Source organism: Equus asinus, chromosome 25 (genome assembly GCF_041296235.1).
Source record: "Equus asinus isolate D_3611 breed Donkey chromosome 25, EquAss-T2T_v2, whole genome shotgun sequence".
Classification (NCBI taxonomy): Eukaryota; Metazoa; Chordata; class Mammalia; order Perissodactyla; family Equidae; genus Equus; species Equus asinus.
This window is the reverse complement of record NC_091814.1, coordinates 36,500,254-36,516,789: the sequence shown is the minus strand read 5'-3', so window position 1 is coordinate 36,516,789 and position 16,536 is coordinate 36,500,254. Positions and strand designations below refer to the sequence as shown.

Below are 16,536 nucleotides of genomic sequence, written 5' to 3'. Positions count from 1 at the left end.
CTCCAATCCACTGGACATGTAGCACCCAGGGTGATCTTTTAAAACCTCAAGTCTGATCGTGTCTCTTCCCTGCATAAAACTTTTCAAGAAGTTCCTATTGCATTTAAAAGGAAAGGTCAAATCCTTAGCATGACTACATGGCCCTGAACAACTGGCCTTGAGTATCTCTCAAACCTCATTTTGAACCTTTCTCCCCCTCACTCACTATCTTCCAGCCACACAGGATGAGCTCTTCTCATCTTCTGGCTGCTCACGCATACTCTCCTCATTGTTTTCACTAGGTCTTTCCTTCTTGTCCCTCAATTTCAGCTTAACTGTCACTTTTAAAGAAGCCTTCTCTGAATTTCCAGTTAGTTTTTTTCTTATCATTATGAATTCATGGATTTAAACATTTGATAGATTTCAGTTCATTGCATTTATGATCCTGCTCAAATGGTCCCATTTTTAGCTAATAGTAGCCTTTCTAAATTGGTTGCATATTCATGAACAAATGGCGTAGCCCTATTAGTCTGGAGAGCTTCTTCACTATATGATATGATAAGGTGTTCCATGATCGTCTTCTACATTTTTTGACCCACACATTTCTCAAAGATGTCTTGGCTTCTGTTAGTGGAAAAATGGTATATCAAGATCACAGTGTTGGTGCTAAAGATTCTCATGGCTGCTAGGTGCTTGGCAATTTTTTCTAGGACATAGCTGCGAAACATATCTATATATCTACCTCATATGTATTGTATTACATACTTACCCTATTACATATGTTCTCAAGTGCATATATATACTTTATATACTATATATGTGTTAGGTATATGTATATATATTAAATATCTAAGGATTTAATAATATTTCCAATTCAAATTCAAGACTAAAAACTTTTTAGTTAACTTCTTCTATATTTTTCATCTGTATCTCATTTTTTTCCATATCAGGATTCCTGATTCTCAAGGTCACAGGGGATGATAGAATTAGAATACAACATAACTACTCATCTGTTTTATTCACGTTACATGAAGAATAACCTCAAAATAACAACATTAATATTACCAACAGTATGACTACTGGGTCCATTTAAAATTCTTGTTCGGCATATGCTATCCCCAATATCCACCCATTTTTAATAATTATACTATGTATTTTATCAAAGCATATACTCATTATACATTATATTCTCTCATTTTCAATCCTTATTTGATTGCAATTCTACAAGTAACAATATGTTTGAAGTTCTCCATGGCTATTCATTGAATAACTAAATTGATGATGCGTTTTATTTTTTAAAAGAAGTATGTAGAAGTGTGAACTTGGGAGTCATCCAGTTCTGGAAAGGAGCTCTGGTTCATTGATTCTGAGAGTTTACCGCTTAGCTCTAGACCACTGCTCTAGCCTCTTTACATCTCACCATAAGCCCCTTGCACTTAACTGCTACCGGATGGGCAAAACCCCTCCCAGCTTCAGCCGATGTTCTCGAATTGACCTGCCATGCTTTCAGTAATTACTGCTAACGATTTTGAGTTCCTGCTGGTTGCAGAACCATCAGGTGACTTATTGCTCTTCTCTGCTTTTTCCCATGCAGACTTTGTATTTTTTTTAATCCTCTGTATATCCAGTAGCCAAGAAAGACAGTAATTAAACAAGAACCAATCCCATAAATAAAATTTTACAATTATCATGTGTGCTATGAAGGAAAAATACATTATGCTATGAAGGCAAGTACTTTCAATATTTTGCTCTTCTTTTCCCTGTCTGGAATGTCTTTCTTGTCTTTTTCATCTACTCAAAGTGTTACAGCTCTATAGCAGGTAATCGAACCCATTTCTTCCTCTTCCTGGGACTCTGGGCACTTTTATCACCTGAGAAGAAATAGGGGTCTGCTTGAGTGAGCATCCAAGAGCAGGGAAGGACTAGGCTCACTGGACATTTCTAAAAAGACTGTGGAATACAAAAATCAAATTGCTTTTATAACTGTGTCCCGTGAGTCCTAAGTGCTCAATGTACCACATAAATACATTATTTCAGGGCCTGGAACACCACCCCTCTTATGCACACAAATCTTCCTTGATCATGAGTAAACAGCTTATTTTTGCTACTCTATTGGTCAATACTTTAATCAAGCCATTTGTTTCAGAAAGCTAGACAGTATTATCTCTGTGTGTCCAGATCCTCAATTCATCCATTGTCCTATCAGTTTGATCTCTCCCTCTTTATGGCTCCCTTCTATCAACACAAAAATTGAGCTAAATTTTCTTGCAAATAAAGTATAAACTTTTATATTAGATGCTTCCGTGCACCACCCACCTCCCCCACCCCCCCTTTCCTCTATGGCCAAACATCTAAAATACTAGTATTAGTATAAGATTTATTTTTTCATTTTTCTTTTACTTCACACCTCAATTTCCTTACTACCAGTTCACTTTCCTCAACACCTCAACTGGCTTTCTGCTGTCAACACTCTACTGAAATTACTCTCTTAACTAACAAATGCAAAGGACACTTTTAGCCATATTCTGTCCTTATCTTTACATCACTACAGCATTTGATACAGTTGATCATTCTCTTAAAAGTCCCTCTTTTGGCTCCAAATACCATTTTCTCCTAGATTACCGCCTATGGCTCTTCTCATTCTCATCTTCCTTATTGGCCCTTCTTTCTCCATCTGCCATTACAAATTGATACCACCCAATAATAAATCTCCAGTCTCTTCTCAAGACACTCACCTTACCACATCTGCCTCAGCTATGTCTACAAATTTAGCAGATAATTCCCAATTTTTCCTTCAACTCTAGAGTCATATTTCCAATGACCTAATGGACATCTTCAACCAACTATCCTTTGGCAACTCAAATTCAATATATTCTGCATCTTGCTTTCTTCTTCTCAGTATATCCATTTAATTCATTTAGTAAGAAATTACTGAGCTCTTCTATGTACCAAGATTGTTCTAGGTACAACAGTGAATTAGAGAGGCAAAAAAAAAAAAAAAAAAAAATTCCTGCCCCTGTGAAGCATTCAGTTAGTTCTGAAGGTTACATTCTAATGAGGAACTTACATTCTGGTATCGTCTAGATGTTCTGTATGAACGCATATTGAGTTGCTTTATTCTTCCTGCCACAGCTACACAGCAGTGTGTGCACAATAATTTCTTTCACCATACACAAGATAATGAACATTTACATTATTTCGAATGTTTTGCTACAAAAAACATTGCAGTAAATACCCTTCGACATATGATGTTATCCATCTACATATCTGTAGAATGAACCACAAGTAGAACTGTTGGGTCTGGGACTATGTACATCTATAATATTTATATACATTCAAAATTGTTCTCCATTAAGGTTGCATCAATTTTAACTGCCACCAGTAATTTATGAGAACATCTGTCTTTCACAACTTTGATAAAATAGATGTCAAAATATTTTCCCGTATGATTTCCTAAATGTTTTCCTTTCTCTTACTGTGTGTGAAATTGAACTTCATTTTATGTTTAAAGTCATTCATATTTACTTTATACTTACTTTTCTGTGTGTGTGTGAAGGTGTGTGTTTGAGTGTGTGTGCGTGTGCTTGCCTTTTTTCTATTTGGTTGCTAGGCATGTTCATGTTGGTTTTAGGCTTTCTAGATACATATAAGCATATACATATAGATCAAATCTCTTTGTCCATGATATAATTTGAAAATATCTTTTGACTTTTTATGGTGTTAATTATCTTGCAGATTTTTTTCAGGTAATTACATTTACCAATCCTTTTGTTTGGTGTGTGGCTTTTAATTTATGCTTAGAAAAACTTCCCAATTTGGGTTTTACTTTCTTAATTTAGATTTTTAGTAGTTAACTCAGTTTAATTTATGTGGTGGAAGGACTGATGTAAGAAAATTTACTTTCTTTCCTTTTATTCTTAAGTGGCGACTCAGTCAACATGATATATTTACTTAATTCTCCTTTTCTTCTTGCTGATTTGAAATGACACTTTTATCATACACTGAATTCTCACATATCTTTAGATCTGTTTCTGGACCTCATAGTCTGTACCACTTGTCTGTCTATTCAGACATTTTAACCTCTTTGTTTTAGTTACTACAGCTTTATAATATGCTTTAATATATCCATTTTTCATATTTAAAAAAATAATTTCCCTGACTATTCTTCTGTGCTTATTTTTCTTTAAGAAATTTAGAACCAGTGTTTCTAGTTCAAAAAATCTTGTTAGTATTTTTGAGAGCATGTTGAATTTATAAGTTAACTTAGAAAGACTTGATATCTACCCAAGAAAATGATTTGCTTTTCCATTTGTTCAATTGTTCTTTTAAGCCCCTTGGGTATTCTGTACATTTTTCTTTATATAGATTTTGCACATTTGAGGTTGCACATTTTTCCTAAAGATTTTATCCATTTAGTTGCTACTATAAAATGAGATTTTTCCTCCATTTTGTCTTTTAATTGGGGCTATATAATTTGAAGGCACTAATTACTATATCCATTACTTTGATGGGGTTTTTTAATTTGTTACAGTTATTTATTAGCTCAGAGTTTCTATGTATATAATAACATCATCCTCAAATAATAATTTACTTCGTTCTTCCCACTTTTATATCTTTACTTCCTTTCTTTTGCCTAGTTATATTATCTGGTACAGCCAGATCGATATTGAATGTACTGGTACCAATGTCAAATTATTGTGATGACTATGACATCTTTGTCTTGTTCCTAACGTTAACGGTAATGCTTTTAGTGTTTACCATTAAGCATAATGTTGACATCTGGTTTGAGTACTCAGGAAGTCCATTCTCCCTTATTTTATTAAGGGTTTATGTTTTATAAATTAAGAGTGGATGTAATTGTTATTAAGTGCCTTTTCCCATATATATATATATACTTTTTTTTTTTTTTAAAGATTGGCAACTGAGCTAACAACCATCGCCTTTTTGTTTTTCTGCTTTATCTCCCCAAACCCCCCCGTACACAGTTGTATATCTTAGTTGCAGGTCCTTCTAGTTGTGGGATGTGGGACGCCACCTCAATGTGGCCTGACAAGCGGTGCCATGTCCGCGCCCAGGATCCGAACCCTGGGCCACGCAGCGGAGCACATGAACTTAACCACTTGGCCACGGAGCCGGCCCCTCATATATATTATTGATATAACCACGTTTTTCTCTTTCAATACGTCAATATGGTAAATTATATTAAATTGCTTGCCTAATATTGAATAAGCCTGCATTCTTGGAACAATCCACTTACTCTCTTTCTTTGCTGCTGTATTATCTTTGTTGGTTTTATTTAAGACTTTTAAGTATATTTGTAAGTAAGATTTTTTGTAGGTGTTTTTGTTTTTAACTTGCATGGCTGGCTGTTGTATCAATAGAATCCCATTTCATAAAAAGAATTTGAAAGATTTTATATTTTATTGGAATAGTCTATCTTCCTTAAGGTTTTGGTGGCTTTAACTGTAGAACCAAAGTTTAATAGTTTCTATTATTCACTGGCAATTATAATATTTAGATTTTATTTCTTTTGTGTCGTTAGTTTTAGAAATGTATCGTCCATTTCACCGACATTCTTAAATTTGTTTACATAAAGTTAGCTATCAATCTAGTTACCATTCTTTCATAGGTAATCTTTTCCCCTCTGGCTGCTTCTAAGATCTTCTATTTGCCTTTGATATTTTATAGTTTTACTATTATATATGCAGGTGTGGTTTTCTTTTTATTAACCTGTTCGATGTTTTACACATCTTTGGTTGCACGACATTCATTATTTTGGGAAATTCTCAGTTACTATTTATCTGGGCAGTGCCTTTCCTCCATTCTCGCAAAATGAAATGAAAGAGACCCTCCACGTCTCTTTACTATTTTGTATTTTTCATATCTTTGTCTCCCTATGTTCCATGCTCTGAATAATATCTTTAGACTTACCTTCCAGTTCATTAATTCTCTCTTTAGTGTTTAACCTGTTAATTGAGTTTTGTGTTTCAATGATTATATTTTTCATTGCTAAAATACATTTTGGTTCTTTTTCAAATATGCATGTTCATTTTTTTACAGACTTTTAATCGCCACTCATTTTATTTCATGTTATATTTTTAAGCATTCCATGTAGAATTTTAATATTCTGCATCATGTAGTTCCAACACCTCAAGTTCTTCAGGTTCTAATTTGTTGTTTGTTGTTTCTATTGACTCTCAGTCATGCAGCTTATTTCCTTGGGTATTTGCTAAATTTTGATTGTACCTTCACATTTGGTTACACTTGATCCTGGGGGCCAAAACTGGGAATGCATTCCTCCAGAGAGAGGCCAGGGGAACTACTGATCTGAAATTACTGTCACTCCCTCCCAAAGCATCCGCTTAATGGAGGAGTTTACAATCGAGAGGGACACCAGCCTGATGACCTCAGTGCTGGGATTGGCATTTGTCTCCAGGGCACTGCTCACTTTTATATTTGCTCAGTATTCTGGTTTCAGCTCAGAGTTCTTATTTCTCTTTACTTCTTTTTCTTTTCCCTCCTTGGGTCTCACCTAGTTTCTGCTAATCCTACAGTACACTAAATATCTTTGAGTTTGTTTTTGTTTTTATTTTGTTGACATCACATTGGTTTATTACATTGTGTAAATTTCAGGTGTACATCACTACATTTTGGCTTCTGTATAGACTGCATCGTATTCACCACCAAAAGTCTAGTTTCCATCTGTCCCATACACATGTGCCTGTTTACCCCTTTCACCCTCCTCCCACCCCCTTCTCCTCTGGTAACCACCAATCTGTTCTCCATATCTATGTGCTTGTTTGTTTGTTTGTCTTCCACATATAAGTGAAATCAAACAGTATTTCTCTACTTATTTCACTTAGCTTAATACCCTCAAGGTCCATCCATGCAATATACATGTACACATACACACAATGAAATACTACTTAGCCACAAAAAATGATGAGACCGTGTCATTTGCTGCAACATGAATATCTTCTTAAAAATTTATTCAACTCAAAATCAACAAAGGTAACTCTCCAAGTGCTACAAATTAAGAGAGAACCCACAGCAGTGAGAAAGAATCAAAGATCCAAGGGCAAAATGGTGCTGGGAGCACAAGCCTCCATCATTGGGATTCTTAGCAGAAAGGAGAAAATTTCTATCTACTAACCATGGGCTCATCCAGAAATGAACTACTCATACCTGGTTATAAATGGATGCAGAGTTACCTGCCAAAGAGTCCAGAACCTGTATGGTTTGAGTATAAGCCTGAATTCTATATGGCTCAGAAATCTCAAGCTCAAAATCCAATATATAAAGTAGTTCAGGACCAGTGAATCCTATGGATATGCTCTAAAGCCACCAAAAATCTCTCCAAAGAGAGGCAACCACAACCCAGTTCACACAAAGGACTACTGTAGGACATTAATCCTGGCAAAATGAGTAATTTGAGAATGTCACATTAGGGAGTCCAATATACAGAAAACACTCCAGAGACATAGACCCCAATAAAACAGAGGATTTACACTTGGGAAGCTAGAGATAAGAGGGGAAAGGAAAGGAATTTTAAACTAGTTATGTTTAAAATGACCAATGAGACATTTAGTAAGTTACCTAAAATCACCCAGCTGGCAAGTTCAAACTAGACAATCTAACTGCAGAGTTCACTTTCATAACCATCATATTATGCTATACTGCCTTCTCACATTGTGCCTGAACTAAAAGGGTTGACATCTGCCATACTAGTTTACCCGGCTCTAATTTCAGAATTTAGAACTTTCTTCCTTAAGTTCATACTATTATACACGCATCACAACATTATCGAAGCAACCTACAATTGTACCATCAAGAGGACAGGAAGATAAATGTGGGTTTCCACTAACTCTGGAAAATTCATCTCCCTGTGGAACTTACCTATTATACTGTTCAGAAGGGACATGGAAACATCAAACACACTCTCATCAGTTCATGGAAAAATTACCAGATGGACTCCTTGTAGAAATATAATCTCATGACAGGAAGGTGGGAATGAGAGGCGTTCCTGGCTGGATGTGGTTTCATAACTTACATCATATTTGGATTATCATGTTAAACAATTTTCTGAGGCAGGTTCACTGAATTGTATGAATTATGTGTTCCTCTTGCTTTTATTTATTTTACATTCTCTAGATTACCATCCTCTAGATGGAACTGCATTATGACATAGCTGATAGTTAATTTCTCTCTATTAATTTAAAAATAACACTTTGTTAACATCTGTACTCTGAGTCAGAAAGGAGAGTTTTTGACATTTTATGAGGCCAGCATTACCCTGACACGAAAGCCATAGGAAGGCACTTCGAGAAAAGGAAACTACAGACCGATACTTCTCATGGACATATATGTAAAAATCCTCGGTAAAATTTTGGCAAAATTAATCCAACAATATACAAAAAAGAAAATACCTCATAACCAAGTGGTGTTCATCCTGGAAATGAAAGGCTAGTTCAACATTCAAAATTCAATCAATATAATCTATCGTATGAAGAGACTATAGAAGAAAAACCACATGATCATATCAACAGATGCAAAAGAAGGATTCGAAAAAACTAAAATCCACTCATAATAAAAACTCCCAGCAAATTGCATCACGTAATTATAACATAAGGAAACTTCTTTAGCCTGATAAATTATATCTACAAAAATCCCTATAGCTAACACCATATTTAATGATGACGATTCAGTCTTTTCCCCCAAGATCAGGAACAAGTCAAAGATGTTTGTTCTCACCACTCCTATTCAACATAGTACTAAAAACCCTACCCAGTACAATAAGGCAAGTAAAAGAAATAAAAGGCACATATACTGGAAAGGAACAAATAAAACTGTCTCTATGCATAGACGACATGGTCTACACAGAAAACCTAAATAGTTTCCAGAAAAATCTCCTAGAACTAAGAAACAAACAACAAATTTGCAAGATAAATGGCAATATGCAAAAACAATCCAACATATCTCTACATAGCCACATATTGAAACAGAAGATTTTTAAATGTCATTTACAACGACTCCAAAAAATAAAATACCTGAGTATAAATCTAGTGAAAGATGTGCTGAGTTTGTATGATGAAAACTACAAAACACTGATGAAAGAAATCAAAGAAGAGCTAAATTAGTGGACTGGATGGCTCAAATATCATTGAGATGTCAACTTTCCCCAAATTTATCTGTCGATTTAACACTTAATCAAAATTCCAGCAGGAGTTTTGTAGATATTGTCAAGCTGTTTCAAAATCTTATATGAAAAGGCAAAGAGTGTAGAAAACAACTTTGAGAAAGAAGAACAAGTTGAGAGGAATCACACCACCTGATTTCATGACTTACTGTAAGCTACGCTAATCAAGACAGCACGGTATTAGTGAAACGAGCACACATAAATTAATGGGACAAAATAGAGAGTCTAGAAACAGACTTGCATAAGTATAGTCAACTGATTTTTAATACAAGTGAAAATACAATTCTATGGATAAAAGACAGTTTTTTCCATAAATGGTACTAAAACAATTAGACATTCATATGCAGGAATTATGTACCTCAACCCACACATCATACCATATAAAAAACATTAACTTATGGTGGATCATGGACCTAAATATAAAACACAAAATTACTAATCTTCGGAAAAAGGAAAACACAGGAGAAAATGCTCATGAGTTTGGGTTAGGAAAAGATTTCGTAGATACAACACTAAGAGCATGATCCATAAGAGAAAAAACTAGGTCAATTGTACCTCATCATAACTAAAACTTTTTCTCTCTAAAAGATGATTAAGAAAATGACAGACAAACTACAGAAAATATCTTCAAATCACAAATTATGGGTACGGATTTATACCCATAATTTTAAAAGAACTCATAAAACCAACAAGAAATCAAATATCGAGTAAAAAATAGACAAAAGGTTTGAACAGACATTTCACCAAATGTGATATTCAGATTGCAAATAAGCACATGAAAAGATGCTCACCATTTTAAAACAACAAGAAGATGGCATTACACACTTATTGAAATGGCTAAGAAATTTAAAAAGCAAAAACTGACCATACCAAGTGCTGACAAGCAGGCAGAGTAACTAGAACTCTCAAACATCGTTGGTAGGAAGGCAAAACGTTAAACTCACTCTGGACAACAGGTCGGCAGTTTCTTTTAAAGTTAAATGTCCATTTACCCTATGATCTGTAATCCCACTCCTAGGTATTCATTTACCCTAGAAAAATGAACGCTTACATTCATACGAAAACCTGTATTTACAGCATATTATGTTTAAAGCAGCATTGATCATAATCACCAAAAACTGGAAACAGCCTGAATGTTCTGCCCTGGTGAATAAATCAACAAACTTTGGTACAATAAAATACTGTTCAGCAATAAAAAGAAACAAACTATTGACAGATGAATGAAGCACAAATGTATTCTGCTAAGTGAAAGAAACCAGATTCAAAAGGTTGCAAACTGTATGATTTTGCTTAAATGACATTTTGGAAAAGGTAAAACTACTGAGACAGAAAACAGACAAGTGGTCCCAGGGGTTAGGGATGGGGCTGGTTTTGACTGCAGAGGGGCAGCATGAGGGAACATTTTTGGGGTGAAGGAGCTATTTTGATCTTAATTGTGATGGTGGTTACAAAACTCTATACCTTGTCCAGACTTGCAGAACTATGCACACAAAAATTAGTGAATTTTACTTTATGTAGATTTTTAAATAATTTAACATATAAATACAAGATAAAATCCTGTGTTCTGGGAGCAGACTGTCTCACTCTGGAGCAGTGAGAATCCTGTACTTTTCTCCAAAATAAAACAAATCTTAAAAACATGAAGGAAAAGAAGCAAGAACTTTTTCGGGATTGGACTATCCAGAACTCTTAAATGTCAAGGCATGAAAAGTTACTGGTTGCATTTACACATGATGGCTCCATTCATCTTGATCTCTTACCTCGGGTTTCAAACAATGAAAACAGCATAATGAAAATAAGACACTTTGGCATCATCCCATTGAATGACCTGTAATCGCACCTCTATTAGCTCTACTGCACTTGGTCTACTCTTGCAGGCTGTTCCTCTCACAGGAGGAGGGAATAATAAGGATAAAACCGTCTGAGCAACGCTCATGCAGAACAAGATCTTCTCCAAGTTTCGTTCTGTTCATTTCAAAATGCATCTAAGCCCTCTCTTCCATGATTTCCTCTTTAAGCCTACATGGTCACAAAATGCCACCAACCAAAAGTATTGCACAGAACCCGTGGCGATGTTAAGCTTCTAAATGAAAAGAAAATAAGGAACTGCCCTAAGAGAATATTGCACAGATGAAGCTACTGATAGGAAAGAAATCAACATATTTCATTTCAAAATCACCTAGTGGATAACTTGTGTGAGATATTTGGACCCTGCTGCTCTATAGTTTTCTGTTTCTCTCTTGCACCTGTAAACTGTGGTTTCTGCTGCCTAAAATCTTCAGTCCTACATGGAAGACTTCTGATGACCAGACTGAAATCAATAGATATAACCATGCCCTGAGTCTCCGAATCTATGCCTATAAGACCTAGTTTACCAGCCTTTGAGGAGCTATGGAGCAGCATTTTCCCTCGTGTTGTTCCTTTGCTAATTTGTTATACATATATATTTACATGTGTGTAAATATGTCTATATAAGTATATATATATATATATATATAATATAAAAAATAAAATTTCCAGATTTGTGTCATTTCAGCCAAGGAAGGTTGCCAAGAGTACAATTGTAGCCATGACTCCTGCATAAAACAAAAAATTTAAGTGAGTAAAAAGGAACACCTTTACTCTTTTGAAGTGACTGGGATATATTGATAGTAGAGGAGACAGCGAATTCCAGAAACAGGTTTTTCCGCACACCTGACTAAGGTTGAACCCAGTTGCACTATATCTTTTTGTGTATGTGCCTGATTGGTGGGGTCTTTGTGGACGCACAATACAAAGTAAGTGTTAATTAGCACTCAAGTTTAAGACTCTTATTAAAGAATGAGAGAAGCAGATGATTTGTATATTTCTGGATAAAAATCAGAGATAGTCACAAAACCATCAGACAAATTATACCGGAGGCAAAGTCTCATTACTTCACATTCAACATTCTCTTTAGACAATTCTGCTTAATCTCTGGGCTTATAATTCATATTATAAAATAATGTAGCATCCTTCTCTACTTCAAGGGTGAGGAAAAATGAAAGAACATATGCGGAAATGTTTTAAAAAGAAAATGGCAGTATATAGAGTCAAGGTAATATTTTCTTTAACAGCCACTGCTGACACTATCCCAAATATATAGTAACTTTCCATATAGTAAATCTAACAGCTCATTTGTTATTTCATGTCTGTGATGTGAAACATTGCTTAAGCCAGTTGAAGCAGCAGTATAAGAATGATGGTTCTGCCAAGCGCTCTGCACTTGGAACAAATGGACACAAATTAAATCATCAAAATACACCACCCACATAAAACTTTGGCTTTTGCAGCCACCATAGAAAGATGTCATAGGAAATATTTTGAAGATGAACGTCCTCAGTCTTTAAACTCTCAAAAAGCCATTTCTGCTGAAAATCACTTGCTGGTTTCAGGGGGTTTCCTAAGACGATCAGACACAAAATGAAAGGGCAAATTAATTAGTGACAGTCAATTCAGTGTTCCCACTGTCTTAATCATTGAGGACTGTAGGATGGTCAATCAAGTTGATTTTATCACCTAACACATCTAAAATATATTTTTTAAAAAACTTCATTACTTTCAATTCATGCATTCTGATTGCCTTATTCATTCTTTTATTGTGCTTGTAGCGGCTTTGTTTTACAATTTTCTCATATTAGGAGCCCACTAGGTAAAGAACAGACATTTCTATTGAGTTGCATCTTTGGATAGCATTTAGCACAATCAGGGAATTTAGATTCTTTTAAGGAGCTAGAATTACTAAAACCACAGAATTAGAAAGGTCCCTAAATCTCATGTAGCATAGCCATCTTATTGCACATATACTATGGGTCAAGCCATTGACATAAATTATCTCCTTTAATCTTTACAATAATTCTAAGAAGGAAGAATTATTAACCCTATTTTATGTATGGGGAACCAGACACTTAGAGTTTAAGTAATTTTCTCAAGATCTCATAGTTTTTAAGTGGGGGATCTGGAATTTCAATACATATTTGTGTGACTCTGTTTCTCCAGCTTGCTGCCTCATCCACTAGCAGTAGGGAGCTCATTCTTCCCGATACAGCAAACCTTTGACAGTTCTGCCTATAGATCTTTCGGATGTCAAACAACTAACTAAAAAAAATTATAATGTACCATGGAAATTCAAGTTATCATTTGTCATCAATAACGACAACCCGATCCTGTTGGGTGAGGTCTAAACCTATATTTTCCTTTTGAAGATAATCCTCAAAATCTTAATCATTTTACCGTACATTACTTACTTGGCTGTCATATTATAAGCAAATGCCTACCCTTTCCTTAAAGAGAAAGCCTTAGGACTTCTCTAATGTTGCACCATTTCTTGACTGAGGTCCCAGAATTCTGCATACTGAATCCAGATGATTTTAGCCTAAAAAAGCATTCATGCAGATGATATCAACCAGCCTTCTCATTATTAAAAGAACTTCCAAATTATTCTTGTAGAATTATATTCTGATAGATCTACCTGGATAAATTACCTATAAAATACACATCTAAGTCGAGAATGAACAGACTGTTAATGGGATAATTTAAACTTATCCAAACATTATATATGATTATCCAAAACTTTTTTACCCTGATGATAATTATTGCTTAGATGTAGCTTCTGTCAGTTCCTAGCCAAAGGATCCCATCACTGCTTCTAATTAAGATTAAATAAAATTACACGTATGGCATTCTTGTTTCCTACTTGGGGTAGCAGAAAGACATGTGTTCAGTTTAACAAGTATCTGTGGCAGGTGACCTAGAAAAAAATTAGAGGACTGAAACAGTGTTATCTGGCATCATAAGAGACAGAGGTGGCATCTCTAAGGAATTTAAGTTGTCTCTCCAGCTCTATCCCACTGAATGCCTTTCTCCATATTTTCTTTCCTGTCTCTCCAGAAACACTTGGTTTGACTCCAAGAGTCTCTGCATCCACTTACTTCCCAGTTTATTTTCATGCCCTTTACACATAAAAAATGATCTCCCCTCTATGAGGGTTTGGCCAGCATCTTGGCTTACCCATCAATCCTCAGCAGAGGGGGCTCCAAAATTACAAGTTCCAAGTCCCAATGCCACAAACTAGCACCTGGAAATTACCTACTAATTGGAAATAAGGTGATGTTTTATATACTGAATTGCTCCAAAAACTTTATGATATCCCCTCAGATAAACAACTTGAACAAACTCCTTTGTTCAAAAGAAGAGCAACCAAGAATAGAAATCATCTAGAAATTTGATTTTTAAAGAAATTCCTGATTGAAAATAGCAATACAGTGTAACCCCATTATTATACAGTTCTTTGTTAAACAGGATTCAATCACACTCACAGATAAGTTCATAAAATAAAGTCAAGATATGAAATGATTACTATATAATCAGGATACTTGTCCTATTACCCAACATCAGCACATAGTCAACACTTAAAAATTGTCTATTAAGTATGTACTCTATGCCCAGCACTAAAGATGGACTTAGCTATATTTAATATTTACACAGGGTTCTACTGTTGGTGAGCTTGAGTCACATTTTCAAGATGACAACAATATTCCTATAGAGTGAAAAAAGTCATATATAGAGACACCTAAAAATTTTCAAACTCCGTACCAAATAAATATGGAAATGTAAAAATTTTTTTAAAAAAAAGGTCTTAGCTCCCAAGTTTTGGTTTAAACTATCATACCTTTTCTTCCTCATTTCCAAGATTCTAAGCCATCTCTTCCCTACAATGCAAACAAGATTCACTGAGGAAACAGCTAATGTTCTCTCTAAGTAAATTATAAATATATGTGTTAATCTATACACGAAAAAATTGATTATAGGATTAACCATAACATGAAACCAAAGTAAACATAGTTTAAATCACCAGAATCCAAATGTAATGGACTTTATAGACATATATGTTGATCAATTTTGCATTGCCAGAAGAAATACAGCACACAATAAAAGCCTGATATAAAACATGCCCACATTAACATGCAATTTATTTCAGTGTTGCAAGGTCATGGAAAAAATTCCAGTAACTAACCCTCTGTTGGAACCACCCAATGAGTTTAATTATAGACTTGTCTATAATGAAGTCTCCCTACATCAAATACGTGCTTGGAAATCTACTCCACATACTTCAGAAATCTTGAAAACAGATAAGATACTTTATTGCTAAGATACTTACAGTAGAAGTTCCTTTTTGCTCGTGGGTTCATCATTTGGGGATGTTTTCATCAGGAGTCATCATGCTTTTGATCTTTAATGCTGTTCTTCTTCCAAGGTTTCTTGTCCGTAATTTCCAGAACGGAGTCACTTGTACTAAGAAGCCATCGTCCCATACTGTTTCCTTTTTTGTGCGAATGTTACCCTGTAGATCAATTTCCTGTCCAAAAACACTCAAAAATGAACGAACGCTGCTGTATGCAAGTGAAATGTGCTACTCAAATGCTCTGTTTATGCAGTTTGGTTCAGGAAGAAACTCCCTGATTGAAATGAGGAACTATATCTCAGTTCTTCCAGAGAACTTAAAAGGCAGACGTTTCTTCCTTATGAATGAGCATATCAAAATTGTCAGCGTCATTTATTCTCAGGAGTTTGTGGCTCAAGTACTATTACATATGAAGCATCCATGTACTGCGTGCAGCCCAAATACCCTCCCAATTGCCACAGTAACAATATCCCAACTATATTTTAAAATCAGGCTTAGCATGCTTTGAAGTACATAATGTTTTCCATTCCTGAAAGGACAAAGAGATCTACATTGTCAAAGTTTATTTTTAAGCTCATGTGCTTGCTAAGAGCAGTGGCGAACAGGCTTTCCGTGCCTGTATACCGTTGCTGGAACTTATTAATGCAAAGAGATGAATCGCTGGCTTGGTTCCACACAGGCTTTTATTTCTTTTTTCTTTAACCTTATCTAAATTGCATTGATTATAATTTTTCAAATCAAGAATGCTATCAGTTTTCTGGACTTGCCTGTTTTAATTTTATCAGTACAGAAGCAATGTAAGAAAGGCAAATCAGAGGAAGGTTTCAAGTAGCTTTCGCTGAGATAAAGTTAGAAATTAGAGGTAGCTCCTGTTTCTGGATGAAGTTTGGGGGACATTTGTAGGCAGGAAAAATAACAAATTTTAAATGAAAGAGTCAAAGATAAAGAATGAAAGAGAGTGAGAGAGAGAGGACGGGAGGTAAGGAGAGAGCGAGCAAAAGCAAGAGAGAGAGAGAGAGAGAGAGGTGCCTTGACTATTGGCAATAATTCTTCATGTATTTTCTTATTGTTGGGAAAGCAAATTGCTCTGGTTTGTCTAACCCCCTACCAGTCTGCTCAACCCACCTAAATTAGCCCACATGTCATCTAATACCAGAGT

At 35.2% G+C, this 16,536-nt stretch overlaps 1 protein-coding gene across 1 annotated transcript in view; it reads right to left on the bottom strand.

The window, feature by feature from the left end:
- KCNK2 (potassium two pore domain channel subfamily K member 2) overlaps positions 1 to 15,791 on the bottom strand; it is a 207,860-nt gene extending 192,069 nt beyond the window's left edge. Inside the window, exon 1 of the mRNA XM_070497506.1 lies at positions 15,354 to 15,791. Coding sequence (XP_070353607.1) covers positions 15,354 to 15,387 — 34 coding nt within the window. The 5' untranslated portion in view covers positions 15,388 to 15,791. The remainder of the gene's footprint in view (positions 1 to 15,353) is intronic.
- Between the last annotated feature and the right edge of the window lie 745 nt (positions 15,792 to 16,536).